The 23,344-nt window shown below is 36.3% G+C and overlaps 1 protein-coding gene across 2 annotated transcripts; it reads right to left on the minus strand.

Annotated features, from left to right (window-relative positions):
* Positions 1–47: 47 nt before the first annotated feature.
* LOC117327804 lies at positions 48–22,237 on the minus strand. 2 transcript variants are annotated; one of them, XM_033884986.1, is made up of 4 exons: positions 22,111–22,237; positions 3,810–4,805; positions 3,143–3,252; positions 48–2,007 (listed from the first exon to the last, which is right to left on the minus strand). In XM_033884986.1, exons 2-4 carry the CDS (start codon positions 4,803–4,805, stop codon positions 450–452), a joined length of 2,664 nt encoding a protein of 887 aa, XP_033740877.1. In that variant the 5' UTR covers positions 22,111–22,237; the 3' UTR covers positions 48–449. The 2 variants fall into 2 exon arrangements, with proteins under 2 accessions (XP_033740877.1, XP_033740876.1); XM_033884985.1 differs by lacking the exon at positions 22,111–22,237 and adding an exon at positions 8,262–8,429.
* Between the last annotated feature and the right edge of the window lie 1,107 nt (positions 22,238–23,344).

Consider the following 23,344-nt stretch of genomic DNA (forward strand, 5'->3'; position numbering starts at 1 on the left):
AATGTCCCTTACTGCTCCATCGCTTTACAAAAAGAACGAAAAGTAAGTGAAAATAAACAATGATATAATTCAAAATATAACAACAAAACAAACAAATAACGACTCGTACATGAGATTGGGGTTGTATTTCAATTCCCCTCAATGTTGCTGAATTTGAATAATTGATATCAACTTATTCCAAATAGTTTTAATGTATTACATAAACATTTGGCAATGATAAGTACGGAGAAAGAAGGCAATTCATTTATTATAAGGAAGCAACGAGAACGGACAATATATAGTTACAGCTAAGATGTAATCTATTTGAAAGTTAGCTAAGAGATTTCTAATAATGCGAGACATTTCAAAATATACATCGATGATTTCTCTAACCTATTCAAAGTAAATTAACGTGAGATTGATATTAAACAATATATAGTGAGAGGAACTATTCGTGGGATTGGAGCGGATCAGTCGGTATGGTCACAGTAAAATTGGATGAAGTTGTAATCAGTTTTCAGTTCCGGAATATCAGTCAGACTTTGGATATTCCATGACATGCGGACGGCGTCACCATAATTCTTTCCGTACATCCACGGTGTATGTTTGGTTACCCGCACGGCCCCAGAACAGCTGTAGTAGCCCGGACGTTTTGGGTCGCTACTTCGGCAGTACGGCTTACATCGTCTTCCACATGAGTCGTACGCCGTCAATAAAACCTCTGACATCTCGTCTTCGGGGTCCTTCAGGGCGATGTAAGTCGAGGATTCGGAAAAGGCTTGGCGTAGATCGACGACAGTGTATTCTTCGTAGTTACCATGATAGTTCAGTCCATTGGATCGGATATGAACTCGTCCGACAGTTCTGTCAGCGGCGCGTGATTTGCATGTAGTAGATAACGGCATGACTTGTTCTGAAAAGTATGGACTTATTTCTGGGTACGCTTCAGGGTCATAGATATCATAATCGCGTGATGCCTTTCCGTCAAATATAGGAAAAGCCTGAAATTTCCGGTGTTCCGGTGAACGTTTACTGATAATTTTTACAGGTATAAACACCCACTTCCGGGTATCACTGACACTATCGACTTCAAATGTGTTTTGACTGGAGAATGACAACCAGGTTCCGGTACATGTATGTGTTCCCTTCGCAATAACCATATTTCTTGCGTTTTCTTGCAATATTTTCTTTGCCTGTGCGATATTCTGTTTGTCAACCTGTCGCTTCCGGCGCCCAAACATCGGCATCGGCTGCCCAAACCCTGTACCCATCTGTTGACCTGCATTTTGCGCTGGTCCAAAAGCTGCTTGCCCCGGCTGCACAGGAGCGGCATTGCTCACTTCCGTGGCCGCGGGTAGACACTGTGCGATACCTTGAGAAATATCACAGCGTAGATATATTGACCCGCAGTTAGGGTTTGATATAGAACATGATGGGTTTTGTTCATACGAATAGATTTGTGATGTAAACATATCGCTCAGACCGAAAGAATTCTGCAAATCTCCGAACCCCATCCTAAAAAATGGCGAATGAGTCTGTGGTCCGAAATTTGTAGGATAGTCTCTGGTCGGGTCGATTCCCATGGCCCGCTGTCTCGTTCTGAAGATTTCCCAGACATAATCCACAAAGCAATGATGCATGTAGAAAAGCGGGTCGAACGCAGATGTCTCCATAGGTTCCATTTCACCGCCCAGCCAGGTGTGCACATCTCCATGGTAATTTTCCAAGTTGAACATATTATCAGCATCCGGTTCCTCTATCTCACTTAATCGCGATCTTGATAGAACAGCTAAAATTTCTTGTCTAGAGAATAAACTACCTCCCCCTTGGCCAATATTACGGATCAGGGGTCCGAATGGAGTCTGCCAGTAGGCAAAAGGTCCCGATGTTACTAAACCATTTCCGTTTCCGGCGAACCTCGCAGAGAAGAGAATAGACTGAGTTGGGTCCATCATAGCTTCGTCTAAGGTAGAATCCCAATATGGCAGGGCCACGGTCGGTACTTTCTGTCGCAAGGCATTCTCAAAACTGTAAAAGGCAAATGTTGCATTAATAAAGAGGACATTCACATTTACTGATCAAAGTTTATTAGTAAAGTTCGTTTCGAAAGAAGGGAAGGAAAAGTTGTCGTACAAAAGGGATTAAAATGTTAGATTGTATCTATGTATTGTTCTTTAGCTAAAACAGCATGTAGAAATATTCGTTTCTGTGGTAGAGCTGATACTTCTTGAAGACACATTTCTTACATATGAATACTTACATAGAATTTAAATCATTTTGAAATTGCCGGTTAAGAAAAGTGAAAACTGCTTCTATTCATCTGATCATCAGATACAGTCATCCACCTGCGGCTATTAATAGGGATCAAAGAGAAAATGAGGTTCCATTAAATCCTGGCTGCTCAATTATGCAATTAAAGATTATTTCAGTGCCCCCTTTTCTGCTAGGAATACACCACAAAGACTTGAACAATATATACTATTCTGAAAGACATTGCTCTGATAATCTACGGAAAGTAAAAGCCAACGAAGAAAATGATCTTACCAACAGTTTATGCTGTATTTACTTAAATGCTAACAAAGCCTAGGGACACTTCACTACTTATATATTAATGGAGACCCTGTGTCATGGAAGAATGCTCTATTTACACCGAAATGAAGCCTCTATGTCATAAGAGAATGTACAAGTAACACGATAATGAAGCCCCTGTGTAATGAGAGAATGCACTAATAACACGGTACCGAAGCCCTTTTGTAATGAGAGAATGCACTAATAACACGGTAACGAAGCCCTTTTGTCAGGAGAGAATGCACTAATAACACGGTAACGAAGCCCTTTTGTCAGGAGAGAATGCGCTAATAACGTGGTAGTGAAGCCCTTTTGTCAGGAGAGAATGCACTAATAACACGGTAACGAAGCCCTTTTGTCAGGAGAGAATGCGCTAATAACGTGGTAGTGAAGCCCTTGTGTAATGAGATAGTGCACTAATAACGTGATAATGAAGCCTCTGTGCCATGAGAGAATGCGCTACTTACATGGTAATGGAGCCCTTTTGTAAAGAGAGAATACACTACTAACACGGTAATGACGCCTTGTGTCATGAGAGAATGCACTTATTACACGGTAATGAAGCCCTTGTGCCATGGCAGAATGCGCTACTTACATGGTAATGAATACTCTGTGCCAAGGAAGGAACCCACTTCCGTGATGGATGTTATTGACGAGCCGAAAGTGGACCAATGCCAGTGCGTCATACCTGTTAGGGCTGATGGACTGTGGATTAACAAAACATTCATTTGTTTAGTTGTCGCAGATTATTAAACCCGTTGCAATTGAATTTTAAAATTTATAATTTTTTAAAGCTAGCTGTCCTTAGTCCTGGATATTCAAACGACCAAGGTAAAATTATCACAGATGTTCCCCATTTAGGACTCTGCTCATTGCACCTAGAGTAACACTGGCCTTATACATAGAGCGTTTGATCTTCGTGATTAATATGATCTTACATTTCGTATTTTAGGGGCTTGAGGTTCATCTTTCTTGAAAGCTGATATGTTCTTAACAAAATAATTCATTCCAATATCATTGGCGAAAGGTCATTACCAATTATAATTACATCCGTTGATAACAGTGTATGGGTGTAGACGGAGACACTGAGGGTTCAACCAAATCGTTTATATACATAGAAACAAGTTATCTTAGGAAATTATAACAGAAGTGTTCCTCCTAATTGTAGGAGTGTCACCGTCTCCTAAAATGTTATAGGGTTTATCTTGGAAAGGACTAATGACATACATTCTAGTTTGAATTTTTTGAAAAGATTGACTTACTGTATCTGCTTTCAACATCTGCACAGCACGATGGAAATCGTTCCTCTCCTGTTCTGTGAGTCTACGATATTCTTTGCGCAGGCGCAATGTTTGTCTGACGACGGGAGGAGCTCGGGCCGGCTGTGGCTGTGCTTGGGGTTGGGGTTGTGCCTGGGGTTGGGGTTGTGCCTGGGGCTGGGGCGGGAATGTCTGTGCCGTTGCTCCTTGCTGCTCTTGTAGTTGGACAGAGGGAGCAGGTTGTTCTGTTGGATTAGAACTTGTCGGGACATTCTGTTGGTAGACAATGTGGGCAACTGAACTGGCAGGCATTTGTTGTCCAGTCTGTACATTTTGCTGAGGATTATTTTGCTGTTGAAAAGTTTGCGCAGGAACGTTTTGTTGTTGAGTTGGACCGCTTTGCTGTTGGAAGGTTTGCGATGGAGTGTTTTGTTGCTGGACTGTTTGGTCCAGGGGATTGAGTTGCTGCTGTGGAAGTGCTACAGGGTCACCTCGCTGAATTTGCTGTTGGGGTACAGGCTGAAAGGTGCCCATTGATACACTTTGGAACCCCAAAGGGATGTTTCGCTGTTGGGCGAACTGTCCTACCGGCGGAGCTTGCGCTGTAGGAACAGCAGGTGGTTGCTGGACGTTTTGAAATGACGATGGTAAATCTGCACGAAGCGCCGGAACACCGATTGCTTGACGCTTGCTTCTTATCATCGCTTGCTCATGTTCATAACTTTCTACTGATGACATGCGCAGAAGTTCGTCTATCCAACTAGTCATGTCCTTTGAAACGTTGACTTGATTTAAATATGGCCTTGCCAGGTTCATCCGGTGTCGGTTGATGCAGAAGTTGTCAATAGATTCTGCCGTTGTGGCGCTGGCGTTGCTTTTTGCAGTGTGTCGCACGAGACATTCCGAAAATTCATCCGGAAGTCGGATCTCCTCAATCAGAGCGACACCTAACGACAAGATCGTGGAAAAGATGAACACCATACATCGTCTGGACCACATCTGCAAAAGAGAATGCTATAACTAAAACCCTTGATTTTCTTATTGTTCATTAACAATATCCCATATTTTGTGTATTACTTTTTTTAACTGGATATGCATCGTGTATTAACGTATAGTATGCTAAGAACGATGCACAATCGGAACGTATCTGGTCTGACTAGAGAAACGTCAGGCCTAAATCAATATAATTATATTTTGTAGATACAATGTCTTATTTGCCTGAAATCATGTCTACAACGGAAAAGAAATTACCAACTAGTATGAATGTTTATATCAACAATAGACACGCCATATGTTGTTTCGTTAGTAGCCACCATCAACTACAAAAAAAAATCCGATTTTAAATGTCCTGGGGCAATAAACCCAGACAGTAAACAAACGAATAGGGCAAGTAAACTATTTATACGTTGCCAGTATTTGTATATTTTGATATTTAACCGATCCGTGTGCATGCATGTCCACACTCACTCAGATATACTTATGGGTTGAATTAACAATTTATTCCATGCGATTATCGTCGCCTAAATAAGTGTTTCTCCTCATAGTTTATCATTAAACCTATCTGCGCATGTGTTTTTTAGCGACGGGATGAACGGAAATAGATTGTGATATCTTTATCAAAATTTAACTTGTGCGTTGTACCCCATAAGTTTACAGACAAAACGCTACATCCGCAAGTCGATCTAGGCTGTATGACCACAGATTTGGATCCTCTTTTAAAAATTTTGATTACAAAAGTCATAAAAAATCATAAACAGATCAAACGAGTAAATTAACGCCAACATTTTACAAAATGTGTGGAATAAAAACGTGTTAAGTAATGTAGTAAATCAAAAACACCCGTAGTCGTGCTGCTGTAGTAAATCAAAAACACCTGAAGTCATAGTGATGAAATAGATTTTAAAAAACACCTGTAGCCGTGGTGATAAAATAAATCAAAAACACCTGAAGTCGCTGTGCTGTAGTAAATCAAAAACACCTGAAGTCGCTGTGCTGTAGTAAATCAAAAAGTTAATAATAAAAAAAAAAAAACACCTGTAGTCGTGGTGATGAAATAAATCAAAAGCACCTGTAGTCGTGGTGCTGTAGTTAATCAAAAGCACCTGAAGTCGCTGTGCTGTAGTAAATAAAAAAAATTAACAAAACAAAACAAACAAAAAACACCTGTAGTCGTGGTGCTGTAGTTAATCAAAAACACCTGAAGTCGCTGTGCTGTAGTAAATAAAAAAAATTAACAAAAAAAAAAAAAAAAAACACCTGTAGTCGTGGTGCTGTAATAAATAAAAAAAAAAAAAACACCTGAAGTCCTAGTGCTGTTTTTAATAAAAACACCTGTATTCATGGTGATGTACTTGAAAATAAATGTCAAAATAATCACACATAATATCATGACTTGTTGCTCCAAGAGAAACATATTCAAACAGAAGTATAGATTTATAGATAAACTTTATTTGTTTTACAACAATTGCGAAACGAGTTAACAGAGGTAGATCAGGGGACAAACAGGAAAGTTGTAAGAAAAGAAAACGTCTCAAATCTTTACTGTTTTGAACTTGAGTGTACATATCTTCTCCTGCTCATTACACTATGGCCACAGCGACTGTGCGGACACGGATGTCTGCTTATTCTTAATCGCGATGACCTTCCTTACTTGTTAATGTATCTTCGTGCTATCATCATACTAGCTTTTGTTTCTGTCATTATATATAAAGTCATTCATAACACACCCATAGTAGCCACCAATCTACATTTGTAAATCATTTAGAGTTCGTTGTCTTAAAAATAGGTTATCGCGTTTTTCGCTAGTTTTCCTTCCCCTGGAAATCTTTAAACAATTTCTATTTTTCTTGATCACGTAAGATATAATCTTTGTGTCAGTACCAAATTTGCAAAGTGGTAATTTATCTTTAATAATAATAAAAAAAAAGTTTCGACATTGATAAAGCATAATAAGTAATAATAATGTACGCTTTGTTTAATGTTTAAACTCAAAACGTTAGAATAGAAGAACTCGATTAAAATGCCTTGTTCTGTAGCAAATTAGTCCGTATCAATGTGCCTATATAATCTGTTAATTATAGCTAAAGCGGGTATTAATACTCGTTTGTGTGTGTTCAAGTGTGTTGGTCACAATTATTCCCTGAAAAAAATGTCATAATCGTTTATCCTCATTCAAGGTGTCATTCCTGTAAATAGTAAAATATGTTCATTAAGTACTGTTAAATAAAATCTATCGAGGGCTTTAAACAGTCATATAGGCACTCCGCCTCTCGAATGGGCTGAAAAAATGGCTTTGATAGTATCAGACACAAATACGGGCATACATGTATATAGCCGGAAGCGTGCAATATGCTCATACAGTGGGCATCGAAAGTTATTTCAAACATTAAACGTTTCCGAATCTGCAGTCGATTACGGACACAAAGATCCAATTATTAAATGATATCCATTAAAGTATTAAGCAATGGTAAATATATTATATATTTCCCCAAAAAAATGGATGTCGGAATCAAATGACATAATACATTTGCGCTGATGCGTATCGGGTAACGGTCATTTGATACAAGCTGTCTGTGAGAAGTAATTGGTTAATAGGAAACGAACAGTGATATAACACCTTACGACGATGACGTCATGTCTTGGTAAACCAATCAATCTCTGCCAGGATTCACCTTGCTTGCCCCCTATATACACTTCCGGAAACCATATATCGGACAAAGTCACGACGCCATGACACTCTAAAGATATAGTCACGTAGTCACTGTGCATCCATTATGAACTTTTCGTAATATACTTTTAAAACACCATATAATCGCAGGCCTTAATATATATATATATATATATACCCACGTTTGCCGAAGGGTTCATTGTGGTTTCTCCAGTTACTAAAACATTATTCTTATTGTATTTTATTGTATTTCCAGTACTTCTTATATATAATATGTGATTGTATTTGTATTTTTTGTGTTTTGATAAAGGGGCGGATTGCCTCGAAAATTTAACAAGCCTCATTGTTCACACTGTTTGAATTACTTCTTGTATATATCTAATTTTTGTTTTGGACTAAGAAAAAAATTAATAAAATCATGTAATATCAAGCCCGCTACATTTGACCTTATGTTTAGTAATACGTCTAACTACCTCTCTTGTTCATGTGTAAACTCAACTACGGTTTGATATAAAAATCATATACATTACATGGAAAAAAGCTTATTAACGTCCCGTCACTGTTGACAAGAGAAAAATGTTTAAAACTATTGAAACATGATTTAGATAACTCATTAACTTGTACCGATTGCCCCCAGTTTGCCAACATTTGTTTTATCAAATCATTTGTAGTGTTCTTATTTAGTAGAAACGTTAATGTCAGTAATATGAGCAAACATCAGTATCATTTATCAAACCACCAATTAAATGTCAGTATTGAATTGTTATAATCAAAGAATTGAATCTCACCTTCTTCACACCTCGAAAATAATTTCACTCAAATAATACAATCCTTTTTCACTCGTTTCATTCCGAAATCACGTGGTACGTAAATCCACGAGTGACATTATTTATACTGTCTGGCTCAACATGTCACTCAGTAAATCCCAAAGTGTGAACAAGAAGGCGGCGATTTATCTCGGGTACAGGCTAATATACAGTATGCACGTCGAAGCCTCGTTCTGATTTTCCCGGAGGCATGTTGGGATGGATGGTAACTGACAGCCAGGGTAGATATATACTAATTCCCGGCGTAATATGTATTAGTACCATAAACTGACAGCTACTGCCCACTCTCAGGTTGGGTTACACGTCTCTGTAGACGAAATAATTCCGGAAATAGCTTTACGTTATTTATAGATGTCTGGAACCCATCCAATGACCGAACACGGTACCTGTAGATGTATCATTTTGACTCCGAACTCAAAACACCACATGTTGACATTTTATAAAACAATAATAAGATGTGTATATCAAATTTATTCCTAATGGTGCATAAACAAAAAATCCACCTTCTTAGGTTTTAAAGGAGCATAGCTTACTAGATATTATGAAAAACGTCCATTTGGTACTTTAGGAAAGTCAAATAAATTATATACGGCTCTGTGACGTCACAAAACTGTTGTCTGTTTAAATTATTTATGATATTAATAAAGTACGAATGAGGCGATGAACTGGCCATTCTAACGACTCTATCTTATTTCTATTCTGGGTATGTTGTTTGTATGATACCTGATATTATGTAATTTGACTTCGATAGATCTACTGGATTCGATATTCGTCGTTTAAATTCCAGCTATAAAACTATATCTACTTCCGGTTTTAGTTAGAATGTAAAACAAAGCTGCTCACTTTTTTCCACAGCCGGACACCTCCGGTTTTGTGTGATGTTGATTAATTTAATTTAAATGTTACATCTATAATGAATACGCCACTCTATTTCGGAGCTATCAAGTGATAACTTTAGATGACGTCAGAGTAAAAGCCCGAGGAAAATTCCTTACCAGACTGAGGCAATTTATGTCATTTTAACTACATGTAATGAGAGATTTACGCGCTTTTAATAAACCCGACAGAAATTTAACATCATTATCAGTCAAATAAGCAATGATTTTCAAGCTTCATCGAGTTTAAACAGTATTTATTTATATTCAATACAAGTGTACATATACATTGCAAATTGTACATTGGAGAGGGTTCTAGAAACAAGCTTAAAACTTATATTAATCCATTTCCCTCAGATATGATATCATTTTACCGATGATGCACACAAGCAACACCACGATCAACAGTCAAACCAGTCGATGATATAAACACGCGATATGAGATAGGTATGTCTGAGTTCATGTTCGCCACAAAAGGAACTGCTGGGTAACATATTGATATGAACTGACTCACCTACAGTGTGCGTGGTAAACTTGGCGCGTGTGGGTGTTATAGGTACTCGTTCAGGGTGTGCGAGTCGTTACATGAGTATATGCTACCTGTGTGTCAGGATTATATCCTTCTGTCAAATCAGCGGGCCCCGGAAAGGGAAAATATACAGTGTAAAAGACAACTACTGCGGAACGCCCTGCAGATCTGTATAACATGCCCCGTGTTTTTGGATACGAAATTAAAACGACCATCATTGTATTTTAACAAATACAACATGATTATCTGTATCATAACTATAATTTAAGCGGTACTGTTTTACAACTTAACGTGTTTTACAGTCTTTTCTATTTATGCTATATATTTACATATATATTGTTTTTGTTCTAATACCTTACTTTACAATGCCCCAGTTTCGACCTTAGTGTTGACTGTCCATATGAATCCATTCTGGTTCCATAAAATTGGTACGTATCGCATTCATTGTCACAACTTGTGCTTTCATATGAGGCATTTCATTCTGCTTTAAATCTACGCTTATATGTTTATGTTTATGTCTTTATTTGCATTAGGCATTAATGCCTGCTTATAATTGCACCAAGAATGAAAGTATCATGCAAGGTACATACAAAATACGTTCAATGGTGCCGAAAGACATGTAAAGATTTCGCGTTTGACTGATAGAGAATGAATTCACAGGCGCTTGCATAGGAAATGAGAATTTAAAAAAAGATATCAATGGTATGTGTACTGTGTAAAAGTAAAGGCCGGAAACTCCGTCACGAGCGAAATGGCACCCCACTTCACTTCTATCGACTAAAAATCACATTTATTAAAACTGACACAGCGCATACTACATGCTTATACTACCTTCATCTAGAAAAATTCATCTTTAATCTACTGTGTCACTCAATACGATTTGTCACATCCAAAACACAATAATCCGTGAAAACATTGCCGAATTCCGCCAATAAAACACCATTTTTTCAAACTGCTCCCTCAGCCTGTCCAGATTCCTCATTTACATACGGAGTTGAAAGGTCATGCGTTCATATAATCTAATTTACGATTATTTGACGAGTTTCGTCGAATGAACGATGATTTATTATAATAAATTATTTATTATTTGTCAAGAATATCCATTCTGCAATCACATACATGTAGTAGGCCTGGACATTTTATACTTAATAAAAAAAGGGGGATGCTTATCTATATGATTTTTGTCAGTTTGCTGAAATCAGAACGAACAAAAAGAAAAGCACGTCACGAATAAGACTGTCATTAGGTTGCTGGAACGTAAACCAACATAATATTTCCACAAACTTTACAAATACCATGTCGTCGTCAAATGCGAAGATTCTACAATTAATGTTCATGAGTCCAACAATAATAGATGTAATATATCCTCAAAATTCACCGAGTTACATCAAAATTCTATGAATACATACAGGACTCGGGACTTGCATATATATTTATCACTATGTGATTATCGAAATATTGAGAATGAGTTTGGTTTTAAATTGAACACTTTTTATTCAAATTTGCTTACTTGATTTCGATTTGTATGAACATGATGTCATTTTGCCACTTAGCATCGACAATGTCAGAGTTTAACGCATTGTAAAGTATTCTTTGTAATACTGATTACATTATGTAAGTTATTGATGAATTACCGGTTGAGTTAAGTGTAATTGCGTGTGTAAGCGTCCAACGCTACTCTAATAATAATAAAGCTGGCTGAAGGGCTTACAGAATAAAGAAATGAATTGAAATGAGAAAGAAAAGAGAATACTTCAGTATTTCTAGTATTTATTTAGTGTCAACGCCAGAAGTTTAAAGTATTCACGGCTAACGCCAGAATTAGTGAGATGGAGTGCCGTTTCGCTCGTGACGGAGTTGCCAACCTTGTGATTTCCACAGTTCACGTTACCTATGCAGTATCACTTTTTCTATGCAAGCGCCTGTGTGGATTAAGGTATACCTTTCTCTGTCTCAAACACGAAATAAACAAATTAACCAACGCAAAAGCAGTTTTTTTCTGTTGTTTCGTGAAAGGCACCAGTTTATCAAAATAGTTCAGGTCCGAGAACAAGAGAAGCCTTAATATAAAGTCATTGGTATAGGGATTATACTACAAAAGCGTCTCAATAACCGAACATAACTGGTCCGAGGTCATTTTAAAGAATGAAGCAATGATAGTCAGAAGACACTCCATCGGAATCACCGCCTCAGTGTAGACAACATACACTCACAAACATCTCAGAAGTGAGGTATTCAATCCGGCACCGATATGTCAGTCTTTACATTAGAGTACTGCATGGCGCCAACCTCGTGGATGATGTGGTGAAGGAAGGATATGGCAAAGTTACTGATGACGTTTGTACAATCTATGGAGAAATAGGTGAAATGTTTAAGGAAACATTGAAAATGTAGGAGTTGTTGCATTGTCTAATCCCAAAGTCGAACAGTCGTACTGGTGGCTGTCGAGAAGCCAAATAAATTAAAGGATTTATCTACGACCTATAGAGTCAACGTGAGTGTGTTAGACAAAAATAACGATAGATTAAACGTGATAAACCACCATTATGTGGTACTGAAAATTTTCAGCATTTGATAAAAAAAAAGCCCATGTTTTTCTCTTTATCATCCAGGGATGAAACTCGACGCAGGCATGGTTGGGCTACATTCTATCTCTAGATGTGTGTTACATTAATTATGAACTGTAGACGCAACCGAGCAGATCGGAAGAACATTAAATGAAGGTAAACCCATAGAGGTTTAAGAATTTAAGTTTAATTTAAGTCTTAAATTTAAAGACAAAAGCATAGAGAAACTTTAAGTCCTGTGTCAGTATTATCTGGGTTAGGAATGAACAGCCTGAATGATTACAGTACGACTATTTTCGTTCGTATAAGATCACGTTATCAGTCATAGTCTTTAATAACCTACATATTTGGAAATCCTGAATTGTACTTGTTGTAAGCAGTTGACCGCTATCTTGGAGAATTTGATACTGGACGTGCCTTTGAGTATCGCGTTACATCTGAAATGTAAACACCGGCTTTTGAAAACAGGAATGTTACTAAATGGAAATTTACAATATCTCAATTGAAATAATCATTTCACTATTGAACAACTGACTTGTTAAATCAACCGAGACGACGAAGTCTCAGTTGACCTGTTGCGATCGCCGTAAACAGTTTACATTTTCAACTTCTCTAAAACCACTGAACCAAATTCAATGAATTTCGCGGGAAGTTTCCATGGCCAAAGGCGAGCCAAAATTATATAATTAATTTTTCTTTGTTTTCATGATAAATACTCAAATGTGATTGGTCGAAAAATTCTTTTCATTCTTCTATGAAAGAAATTCCGAGAATGGCGCGAAAATGTGACGTCACAATACGACCATTGACGTTGCGTATTGATTTGAGGAAAAGAATCCCATTTAAAACCAGTAAAATTGTACATAAAACATGTTTTAAATTAGAAAATAATTTTCAAAAATTAATTATAAGCGTTGATGTCAATTATTTTTTAGTTTCATCGGGATATGAAACAAATTTTGTTTGCAAACTTCTGTAAGAATCCGCTACGCGGATTCATACAATGCTTAAATGAATTATAGGGAAAACATTGACAAAAAAAATTCAAATGCTTCTTCTCAAGACCAAAATAAGGTAGAAACAGGTACTTTTGTGGAAGGGTCTTCAGGTGCTCTACCGAAATTGTGAATTTCATGACACTTGGGTGTCACATTTGCCGCTGGGGAGGGGTAAACTTTACTATATTTTATATAGGGAAATCATATTTTGACTGTAATTTTTTGTATGATTTTTGTAATTAATTTTACTTTGGTTAACATAAACAGCATGAACTGACAGTTTGATGGTATACTTTTATTGGCCCTGACTGACCCCCGGGCTGATGGACAGGGCCAAAAGGGTCAGATTAGCTGAAGTTTTTAAAATCTTTTTCTAAAACACAAAGTAGAATCAAATACTCTTCATAGATGGAAGGGTCTTAAGGTTCTTTACCGAAATTGTGAATTTTGTGACCGTGGGGTTTCATGTTTTCCTCTGAGAAGGAGGTAAATTTTACTTTTGTTTATATAAAGAAAAACATTTTTGACTATCATCTGATTGATTTTTTTTTTTTTTGTTTTTTGTTTTTTTTTGCAATTGATTCTAACCATTCTAACTTGGTAAGAATTAGCAGTTTTGGAAAGCAAATTAATGGTATGCAAATGCTGGGCCGATTGACCCCAAGGGGCTGATGGACTGGGTCAAAACGGGTCAAAGAAATATTCTAAAACTTAGGTGACCGTTAAGGCCGAGGGGCCTCTTGTTAGTTAAGCTGTAAGAACGGTCAAAATTAGTGTCTGATGTGACTTTATAGTATCCTTGATTTCAAATTATTTAAGTAATATAGTAAGTATAGTAATATGTTTTATACATGTAATAAAGGTTAACAATTTTACACCCTACATGGACTGAATTGAGATGTTAAAGATAAAAAATGCAAATAATGGTAATAACAACTGGTTCGCTTTAGCTCACGACTATTGACACATGATTGACCCTTGAGAATTGTGATTTGGCTTTTAAAATAACAAAATGCCAGGGGTCAGTGGAAAACCCTGCAAACAGAAATAATTCATAGTCCGTGACCTTTCGTTGTACATACGATATTTCCGGATACGTCACATGTCCGGATATCATTAGTTATCATAAGTTTGAAAATCGCGTGATATCCACGTAATAATGTCATCTTTCGTTGATTTGACAATATCCTGAGCTCACCAGGTATCGTTTCCGATCGTCATGTGAATACGTCAACTCACCGGATATCGGATGTATCAGCAAAACACCGCACTAACGGTTAATGTGGGAAGTCATTGGTAAGTGGAAATGGATAGTGACCAATGGAATTGGATTAAAATGTCTTATCTTTTTTCGGTATGGATTTGTATCTATTATAAAATGCAGGTAGGTACATTGTATAAGACATTTTCTAAATGTTATAAACGGAAAGAGAATAATATTTATATTGAATAGGTCAAGGACTTGCTAGGTAGCAACTCTGCCGGAAACTCCTAACCATGATGAATGATTATTTTTGACCACAGGTATAATATTTACAGGTGTACTGCACTTCCATTGACCATATATAATTATACATACAAATGACCACCTACAGGATGTGGTATGGTCAAGGAAACTGTATATATACAAATAGGGTTTGAACAGGACGGACACTAGTGAATCAGATTGACCATGTGTACTACCTCCTATGTTAAACTCTGTCAGACTCTAATACACCGGAAGATTGAACCAGGTGAGGAACCACCTGGACGCGTCATTCCTGTTGGAAGATTATTGTAAATGTCCATCATAATGACCGGAATCTGTTAACTAAACCAAACGTTCTAAAAATAACCAGCTGAATTATAACAATATAATTGTAACTTATTTTGCCTATTTTAATTTTCCTGACTTCCTTTCAGAATATCCACCCTTAGAATCACTAACGAGTCTTTGGATGACTGGACATCTGTACGACATAGTACATTATATACTGTATCAGTTACCAAATCCATATTCAAACCTGCTATTCAATTGTTTGCCTTTTGTGCAACCCTTTCATATTGTAAACAGGAATTTGTCTGTAAACTCCTGAATAATTACGGAAGAAACAAAACGTGGTCTCTGAAAACATGCAAAACCGTTTGTAGACAATTTGTTTAAAGTGTATAAAGAAAAAATAAACATACTCAATAGATGGAATATGATTTCTTTGTCTTCTATTTTCTTCTCGCAGAAAATACAATATATGTTTAATTAATATGTAGAGCTTCTAATTATTGTTTTTCATATCAAATCTAAATTGCAGCAATTTTAAAGACATGTGCACAATGTGTTAAAAACCTGAAAATTTTGATGGTATCATAAAGAAACGTTTTAATTCCTTTAACACTCTTGTCTGAAGTAATTAAAATGACGACACCTTCTCACATGAAATAAGTTTTAATGTCAATATTTCACTCTCTTTTTTTAAATACATATTAATATTTTATGGAATAGATTTTATTTTTTTTTTTTTTTTTTTTTTAGGAAACTGTTTCACTGTGTGTGCTCAAGATTAAAATGAAGCCTTTGTCTATTAAATAAACTTTGATTGATAATCTACAGCAAGCTGAATAGCATTTAACGAAAGAAATATTAATTTTAAGACTAGCCGACCACACTCTAGACAGACGTTTGAACTAAATTAATACTAATCACTATGTTACCTATCATATTCAGAGCCTGAGATACATACGATCTAGAAAATTTTTCATCCATTGACTCCAAACTTTTCGTTCCAGCATAACAATTTTATCATTTTTGACTGTCTCTCTCTAGGATCTGCTTTGTAATCTTTCTTTGCTTGCTTTCTTCTTGGAAGTATAGTTCTAGTCTCAAACATGTCTTATCCAAACACATCTTCCGTCGTCCCTTGGACACACACGGCTTTTGTTACTTGCTTGCTCCTCGTTTAAATATTGTTTGGTCTCCAAATCCTTGATGTAATTTTCTTCTCATTTCACTCTTCGGATTCAAACAGACATACTGACTTAACAGACTCGTTTTCGTCTAGTTTTTCAAAAATTACATTTTCTGATTCCTGAATGTGTTCCTTGTTGTGTTTATTCATTGTCATATTTATCACCAGTTTTATTACGGGCTATGATAAAGTCCATGAGCCTGTCCCAAGCAAATAAGGTCATTTCTACGATATCAAATCTTAGTTAAGTTTTACACAATATCTGGGTACACCTGGGTTACATATCACCGCCAGAATAATCAATATTATTTAGTCCACTCTTCACAAAAACAACAATGAAATATACTAGCTTCAAACTCAGCACCGCTATTTAATTAGTTCAACGATATTTAATAAACGTCTGAATTGAGTTAAGCTTATCCAAAGCATAAATCCACTTTCACAGATTATGTTCAATAAGCTCAACAAAATGCATAAGTATGCTTGCTCTTGACAACTACAAATCACTGCTGGAAACACAATTTAGTTAGCCAAACGGACAATTTCACTGCAAATAAACCACACGTTATCAGGCATTCTCTACACAAACATCACCGTCCAAGTAACCCACACGTTATGGGGTTATCTCTACACAAACATTACCGTCCAAGTAATCCACACGTTATGAGGTTATCTCTACACAAACATTACCGTCCAAGTAATCCACATGTTATGGGGTATTCTCTACACCAAACACCCCCGTCCAAGTAGTCCACACGTTATGGGGTATTATCTACACCAAATAACACCGTCCAAGTAACCCACACGTTATGGGGTACTCTCTACACCAAACATCACCGTCCAAGTAGTCCACACGTTATGGGGTATTATCTACACCAAATAACACCGTCAAAGTAACCCACACATTACGGGGTTATCTCTACACAAACATTACCGTCCAAGTAATCCACACGTTATGGGGTTATCTCTACACAAACATTACCGTCCAAATAACCAACACGTTATGGGGTACTCTACACCAAAAGTCACCGTCCAAGTAGTCCACACGTTAAGGGGTATTATCTACACCAAATAACATCGTCCAAGTAACCCACACGTTATGGGGTATTCTCTACGAAAATAACACTGTCCAAATAATCCTCACGTTATGGAATATCCTTTACACAAACATCGCCATCCAAATAATCCACAAGTTATGGGGTAATATCTGACAAAACAACACCGCCCGAGTAATCCACACTTTATAGGGTAATATCTATGCAAAATATCAGTTCAAGTAATCCAAACGTTACGGGGTAATCTCTACATAATATATCACCATCTGAATTATCCACACATAATCAGGAATCTCTATACAAAACATCGCCATCCAAGTAATCCACACGTTACGGGGTGATATCTATACAAAACATACAGTCCAAGTAATCCACACGTTACGGGGTGATATCTATACAAAACATACTGTCCAAGTAATCCACACGTTACGGGGTGATATCTGTACAAAACATACAGTCCAAGAAATCCACACTTTGAAGGGAAATATCCATACAAAATATCACTGTCCGAGTAAGCCACACTTTATAGGGAAATCTCTATACAAAATATCACCGTCCGAGTAATCCGCACTTCAAGGGGTAATAAATATCTTTACAAAATATCACAGTCCAAGTAATCCACACTTTATAGGGAAATCTCTATTAAAATGGTATATAGAAATGGTACATAAAATATATGAAAATGGTGTATGAAATTATATTAAAAAATGGTGTATAAAATTTTTAATTTACATCGGAAAAACATTTTTTTTTTTAAGTGTCTACCATCCAATTTTATGAACAAGTGTTATCAGTGTGGTATATTTGTTTTGTTTTTTACGGCCTTGTTATTTTATGAGAACCAGTGTTATATCCTTTTGATATCACTTGGTAAACTATATTTGTATTGACAAAGTCAAACAATCAAACGCTATCAGTGTGGTGTATTCCTTGAACATAACCACATCTCACTGGCCACAATCAGTGAATATTGATTTATCATGATTTTAATTATCAATTAAGGCGAGGAACATATACATACAGCAATAAACATTGATGTATCCGTTAGTTACAAAGATTGTGGCACAGGTACACGGAATTCCAGTGTGACATTGATGGATTAATATGACCTTAGGCCACATCTTCTGACGCCAGCCGTCTGAAATCCTGCACCCTGGAAGTTTGTGTATTTACCAGTCTTAACGTCAACCTGAAGTGTGTAGTTGTTATACGCTTTATTTATTTACCAATCTGTTAATGTAATGCAATTTTGTGTTTACTTTGTATTGGACCGTTGTGTGTAGTTGGTATATATTTATGTATATCTGTATTTACCAATCTTAGTGCCGCGGTGTGTAGTTGGTATACAATGATGTGCATCTGTATTTACCAATCTTAGTTCCGCGGTGTGTAGTTGGTACATGTATATATTGATGTATTTACCAATCTTAGTGCCGCGATGTGTAGTTGGTATATAATGATGTATTTACCAATCTTAGTGCCGCGGTGTGTAGTTGGTATATATTGATGTATTTACCAATCTTAGTGCCGTTGTGTGTAGTTGGTATATATTGATGTATTTACCAATCTTAGTGCCGTTGTGTTTAGTTGGTATATATTGATGTATTTACCAACCTGAGCGCCGTGGTGTGTAGTTGGTATATATTGATGTATTTAATGTACCAATCTGAGCGCCGCGGTGTGTAGTTGGTATATATTGCATTTGCCAATCTAGGTGCCGTGGCGTTAAGTTGGTATATTCTAACATTGAACGGCTTTCGGTTGGCATTCATAAGACCACGGATGCCAATTGATTCCTGTCAACTGCCGACCCGTGTTCTTCCTCTTAAAAAAATAGTTAGTGGAACAATAAAATACAAGACAATAATAATCAATGTAAAACTAATATCTAATACATATAAACATGAGTATAATACAATTTGGTATATATTGAAATTTGATTTCGCAATTATATTTTATGATAAAAGTTTAGCGTCTCGTATAACACTTAATCCAAAAAAGCTGGGTCATTCAGCTCAAACTTTTCCCAGGGTAGCCATTTTGAAAATGTATGAATTTCGAAGTAAAAATTCTCAAAAAATCTGAATGTTTTACCCTTTTTTTTATTATAACCTGAACGTTTGAAAAAAAAAATTCGACTTACAAGAATTATATCAACATTATCTACAAATATATGGATATCAGTCTACATATCTATTTTGGAACTTTATAATATCCTGGCCACTCAGTGACTGCCAAGCATTTTATCCCTGGTTCAACTTTCTATACACAGGGGGAGTTTCAAAAGTTCCCTATATCCATACGCAAGTTGGCAGTTATGAGTTGGTAACGCCCACCTATAGCTGGTAAGGTAATATAGTGGCAATGCCATAGAGTGGTAAATATATTGGTGTATTTACCAATCTGAGTGTCAGACAGTGTTGTATAAATCAGAACAGAGAATAAAATCCTACAATTCATATACATGTAGATAGATTATTGGTATTTTAAATATGTATACATACGGAATGCATCAATGAAATGTCCACAGAATGTGAAAAGATAAAAATGCGCGGAGAAGAATGGACAAACTTTTTTTCTTCTAAATACAAGATGGCAGTGCGTGGCCAGAATCCAAACTGGGCAGCGAGTATGGCGGATAGGTCCACAAGCAGGGCTCTAACACCAAGGGCCATGCATCCCCATGCACTGGTAACGCCTCATGACCCCCTAAGGGATAAGACATGCATGTCCAGTAACATATTATATATCTACGATTAGCTCAATGCTGGTCAGTAACTTGGAGATGACCACTGGCTGAAATGTTAGTAACCTCTTTGTCTCAATTACACATAAGTTAGCCCAATACTTAGCTAAACATATGGAGTCACACAATTGTTTTAGTGCAATTTGGTTAAAATATAAAACAATGAGAAAGAAAAACCCATCTTACATATATACATCTGTTTCCGTGAAATAATTTGTGATAGTCTGGTGCAAAAGGTTGACTCACATGGACGAATAAAATTAATTTTGTTGTTAAAAAGTCATTATTGAATGACTGGTAAACTCTGGCATGTCCATAATTTCTCATTATTTAAAGTGAAACAATGTGTATAGAGAGAAAATAAAATCATACTATTATCACAGATAGAAAGTGACGTTGGATGTTTCTAGAGAAATGAAATTATATCATTAATACAGATAGAAACTGATGTTGAACGTTTCTAGAGGATAATGAAATCATACTATTAGCATAGATAGAAATTAATGTTGAATGTTTCTAGAGGATAATGAAATAATGTTATTATCACAGATAGAAATTAATGTTGAATGTTTCTAGAGGATAATGAAATCATACTATGATCATAGAAAAAAATTGATATTGAATTTTTATGGCGAGAATATGAAATCATAGAATTATCAAAGATAGAAATTGATCTAGGGAGAAAATGAAATCATACAATAATCAAACGTGAGAATACAAAATATATTACAATTAAAGATATATCCAAATACAGATTCTATGGAATAATAGTCACTTAAACAACAGAAAACTCTACAGAAAACGACATTTAAATCCAAGGGAAAACCTCTCTACCTTATGAAGCATAATCGGTTTAACGGGAGGAATTAAGTTTGACAACAAATGTACATCGCTATAGACATGTAACAGGTTATATGTAGGATAGAACTCTCAACCTTCTTATCTCTGACAATCTAAAAGTGTAAATGTTTATCTACATGTACTTTGAATTTAGGATCATGATGTAAATATCAATTGCTTAGTACATTCTTTTTGGATGGATTTTCTTTATTGAACAGTGTGTGTTGATACGGATATGTTATCTCAGTACATGTCTGGTGTGACAACTCACTGCATGACTTGAATTGCTGTGATTTCCAACATAATAACGAAACCGTAGTACCAACTTAAAATCGTTAATAGGAATGCAAAACATCCACAGTAACATAGTTGTGCATGAAATGGTACAGGAGAGAAAAAAAAACGAAAAAAACAAAAACAAAACAAAAAAAACACCCAGATGTTCCGAAGGGGTACCAACAGCTTTGGTCATTTAAGACGGATAAATAAGTAGCATAATATGTGACTATGATTTTGACAGAAATCCTTATTTTCAAACTGAAAAACAAAACTACATTTTTGAAATTCTCATGAGAGGCAATCCTTTTCTTTAAAGTAAATGCATTACCATTACCAGAATAAACCCATTATTTATTGCAACCAAGGTATTATAGACGTGAATAGAGGCTATCTAATACGGTCTCGCTATGATTTGATGTACAATGCATAATGTATTCAAGACAATAGCGTTATGGAAACAATTAAGAGCTGTTCACGGGGTGACGCTGGTGATGGGGGGTAATTTTGCGACAATAAAATGTCATTTCCATGTGTTTCGTGTACTAATCTAAGGTTGTATAAACATTTTAATGTTAACTATGACGGACAGTGTTAACATTGTATCGTTATGATTTACTAGGGATGAGACCGATTGTTTGTTAACCGTTTTCGATTAATCTGGGCTCAGAGGTGAGACTGCATGACGCTGTATCGACAGATATTGGTCGCTTAGTGTGAATTATAGCACAGTATATAACTGCTTGGGGGATTTGTATGTCAGGTAGGTTAATTCTGACCCAATCATCATTTTACGTCGGTATTTAGAGGTCAATGCGTGGTCAAATGTGGCTGTGGGTGAGTGACTTGTAGAGAAACCATACTATAGATATATCCAAACAAGAATCAAGGAACTATTTGGTTCAAGTACATGTTCACACTTCCAACACCATATTCTAAAAAAATGTGTCATTCAAAATTTAAGAGTAAATCGTTATCTTACCTCGCCCCTTGAAATTTAACATGCGCCCAAATAGATAGTCCTCGGGATGCAGATGGTCCGTTCTAGCAGCGGTCGCCCAACTGACCGCTATATAGTTACCAACCTTTACACACGAATGTGTAATCGACCCGAGCCACAGATCACTTTGCTATCGATGACATGCTTCGTCCGAACCGAATATTTCCACCCGAGGCAGGTTTACAGCGTAGTATCACCACTGGTAAGAAACGATTGGTTGTCTACGACTACACCTATATGTACCTTACTCTATAAAGTTAAATAAGTGAACGAAAACGTATTACGCCCAGGAAAGCATTTTAAATCAGACACTGAAGACATAGATGTTATTAAAGTTGAAGACTTCTGGCTTAGTTTGTTTTATTTTCCAGGAGACGATGCAAGGAAAAAACATACCACATTTAAATTACTTAATATATAATACATAAACACGTAACCATTTTATTGGTGACATCATTGTAGCAAGGAGAGTACTGGTATTAATTACTATGCATTCTGTACAATCCAATAATTAAAGATATGTAACACTATTTTTCTGACAATGTTTTGCACATTTGTCTACGTTTGACCTTTGTCTACGTTAACGATAAATAAATTGACTGAAATACATGTATACCAATGACAATGCATTGATTCCCTGACAAGAAGTACAGAAATTGGATAGGAAATATATAGTGTGATATTACAACGATCTAGAATACTTAAAGAAACCTTATTACTATAAATATGCTAGATTTTGCGGGGTTTTATTTCGCGTTTTTGATAGAAATGCGTGGGGGCAATTTACGTGATCGACGTATCTTTCTGTTGCACCTACTCCATGAATACCGCGTTTACGTATACAGTTTACATTTCTCTTGACTGGAAATGTTTTACAGCGTTCACTTTTTACAAAAGGTCGAATAGACAACTGTGGAATAAGTCCATTTCCGACAACACTGTATGCAAGAGCATTTTTAACCTTGCCAGCGGCATCAACTAACTAGAAAAGTAGATAATATATTATTATTGGCTATCTCCATTGAAAGACATATTAAGTTCTTGTTCCATTCAGATTTGGTACAAATACAAAACATCCAGGATGAAATTAGAAGTGCGTAGAGCTCCAGAAACAAGGTATATTGAGGGGGAAGATATAGAGGTCATAAAACAACAAAGTTTTTAAAAGGTGAAGGAATATATATTGGATACTAATAAGGTAACATATACATGGTGG

Source organism: Pecten maximus, chromosome 5 (genome assembly GCF_902652985.1).
Source record: "Pecten maximus chromosome 5, xPecMax1.1, whole genome shotgun sequence".
NCBI classification, from domain to species: domain Eukaryota; kingdom Metazoa; phylum Mollusca; class Bivalvia; order Pectinida; family Pectinidae; genus Pecten; species Pecten maximus.

Excerpts from the sequence above, each read along its gene's own strand:
- LOC117327804 (XM_033884986.1), bottom strand. The coding sequence starts at position 4,805 with ATGTGGTCCAGACGATGTATGGTGTTCATCTTTTCCACGATCTTGTCG. Across the intron at positions 3,253-3,809 it reads AGATGTTGAAAGCAGATACA|TCCATCAGCCCTAACAGGTA; the intron begins GTAAGTCAATCT and ends GTTAATCCACAG. Across the intron at positions 2,008-3,142 it reads CACAGAGTATTCATTACCAT|TTTTGAGAATGCCTTGCGAC; the intron begins GTAAGTAGCGCA and ends TGCCTTTTACAG.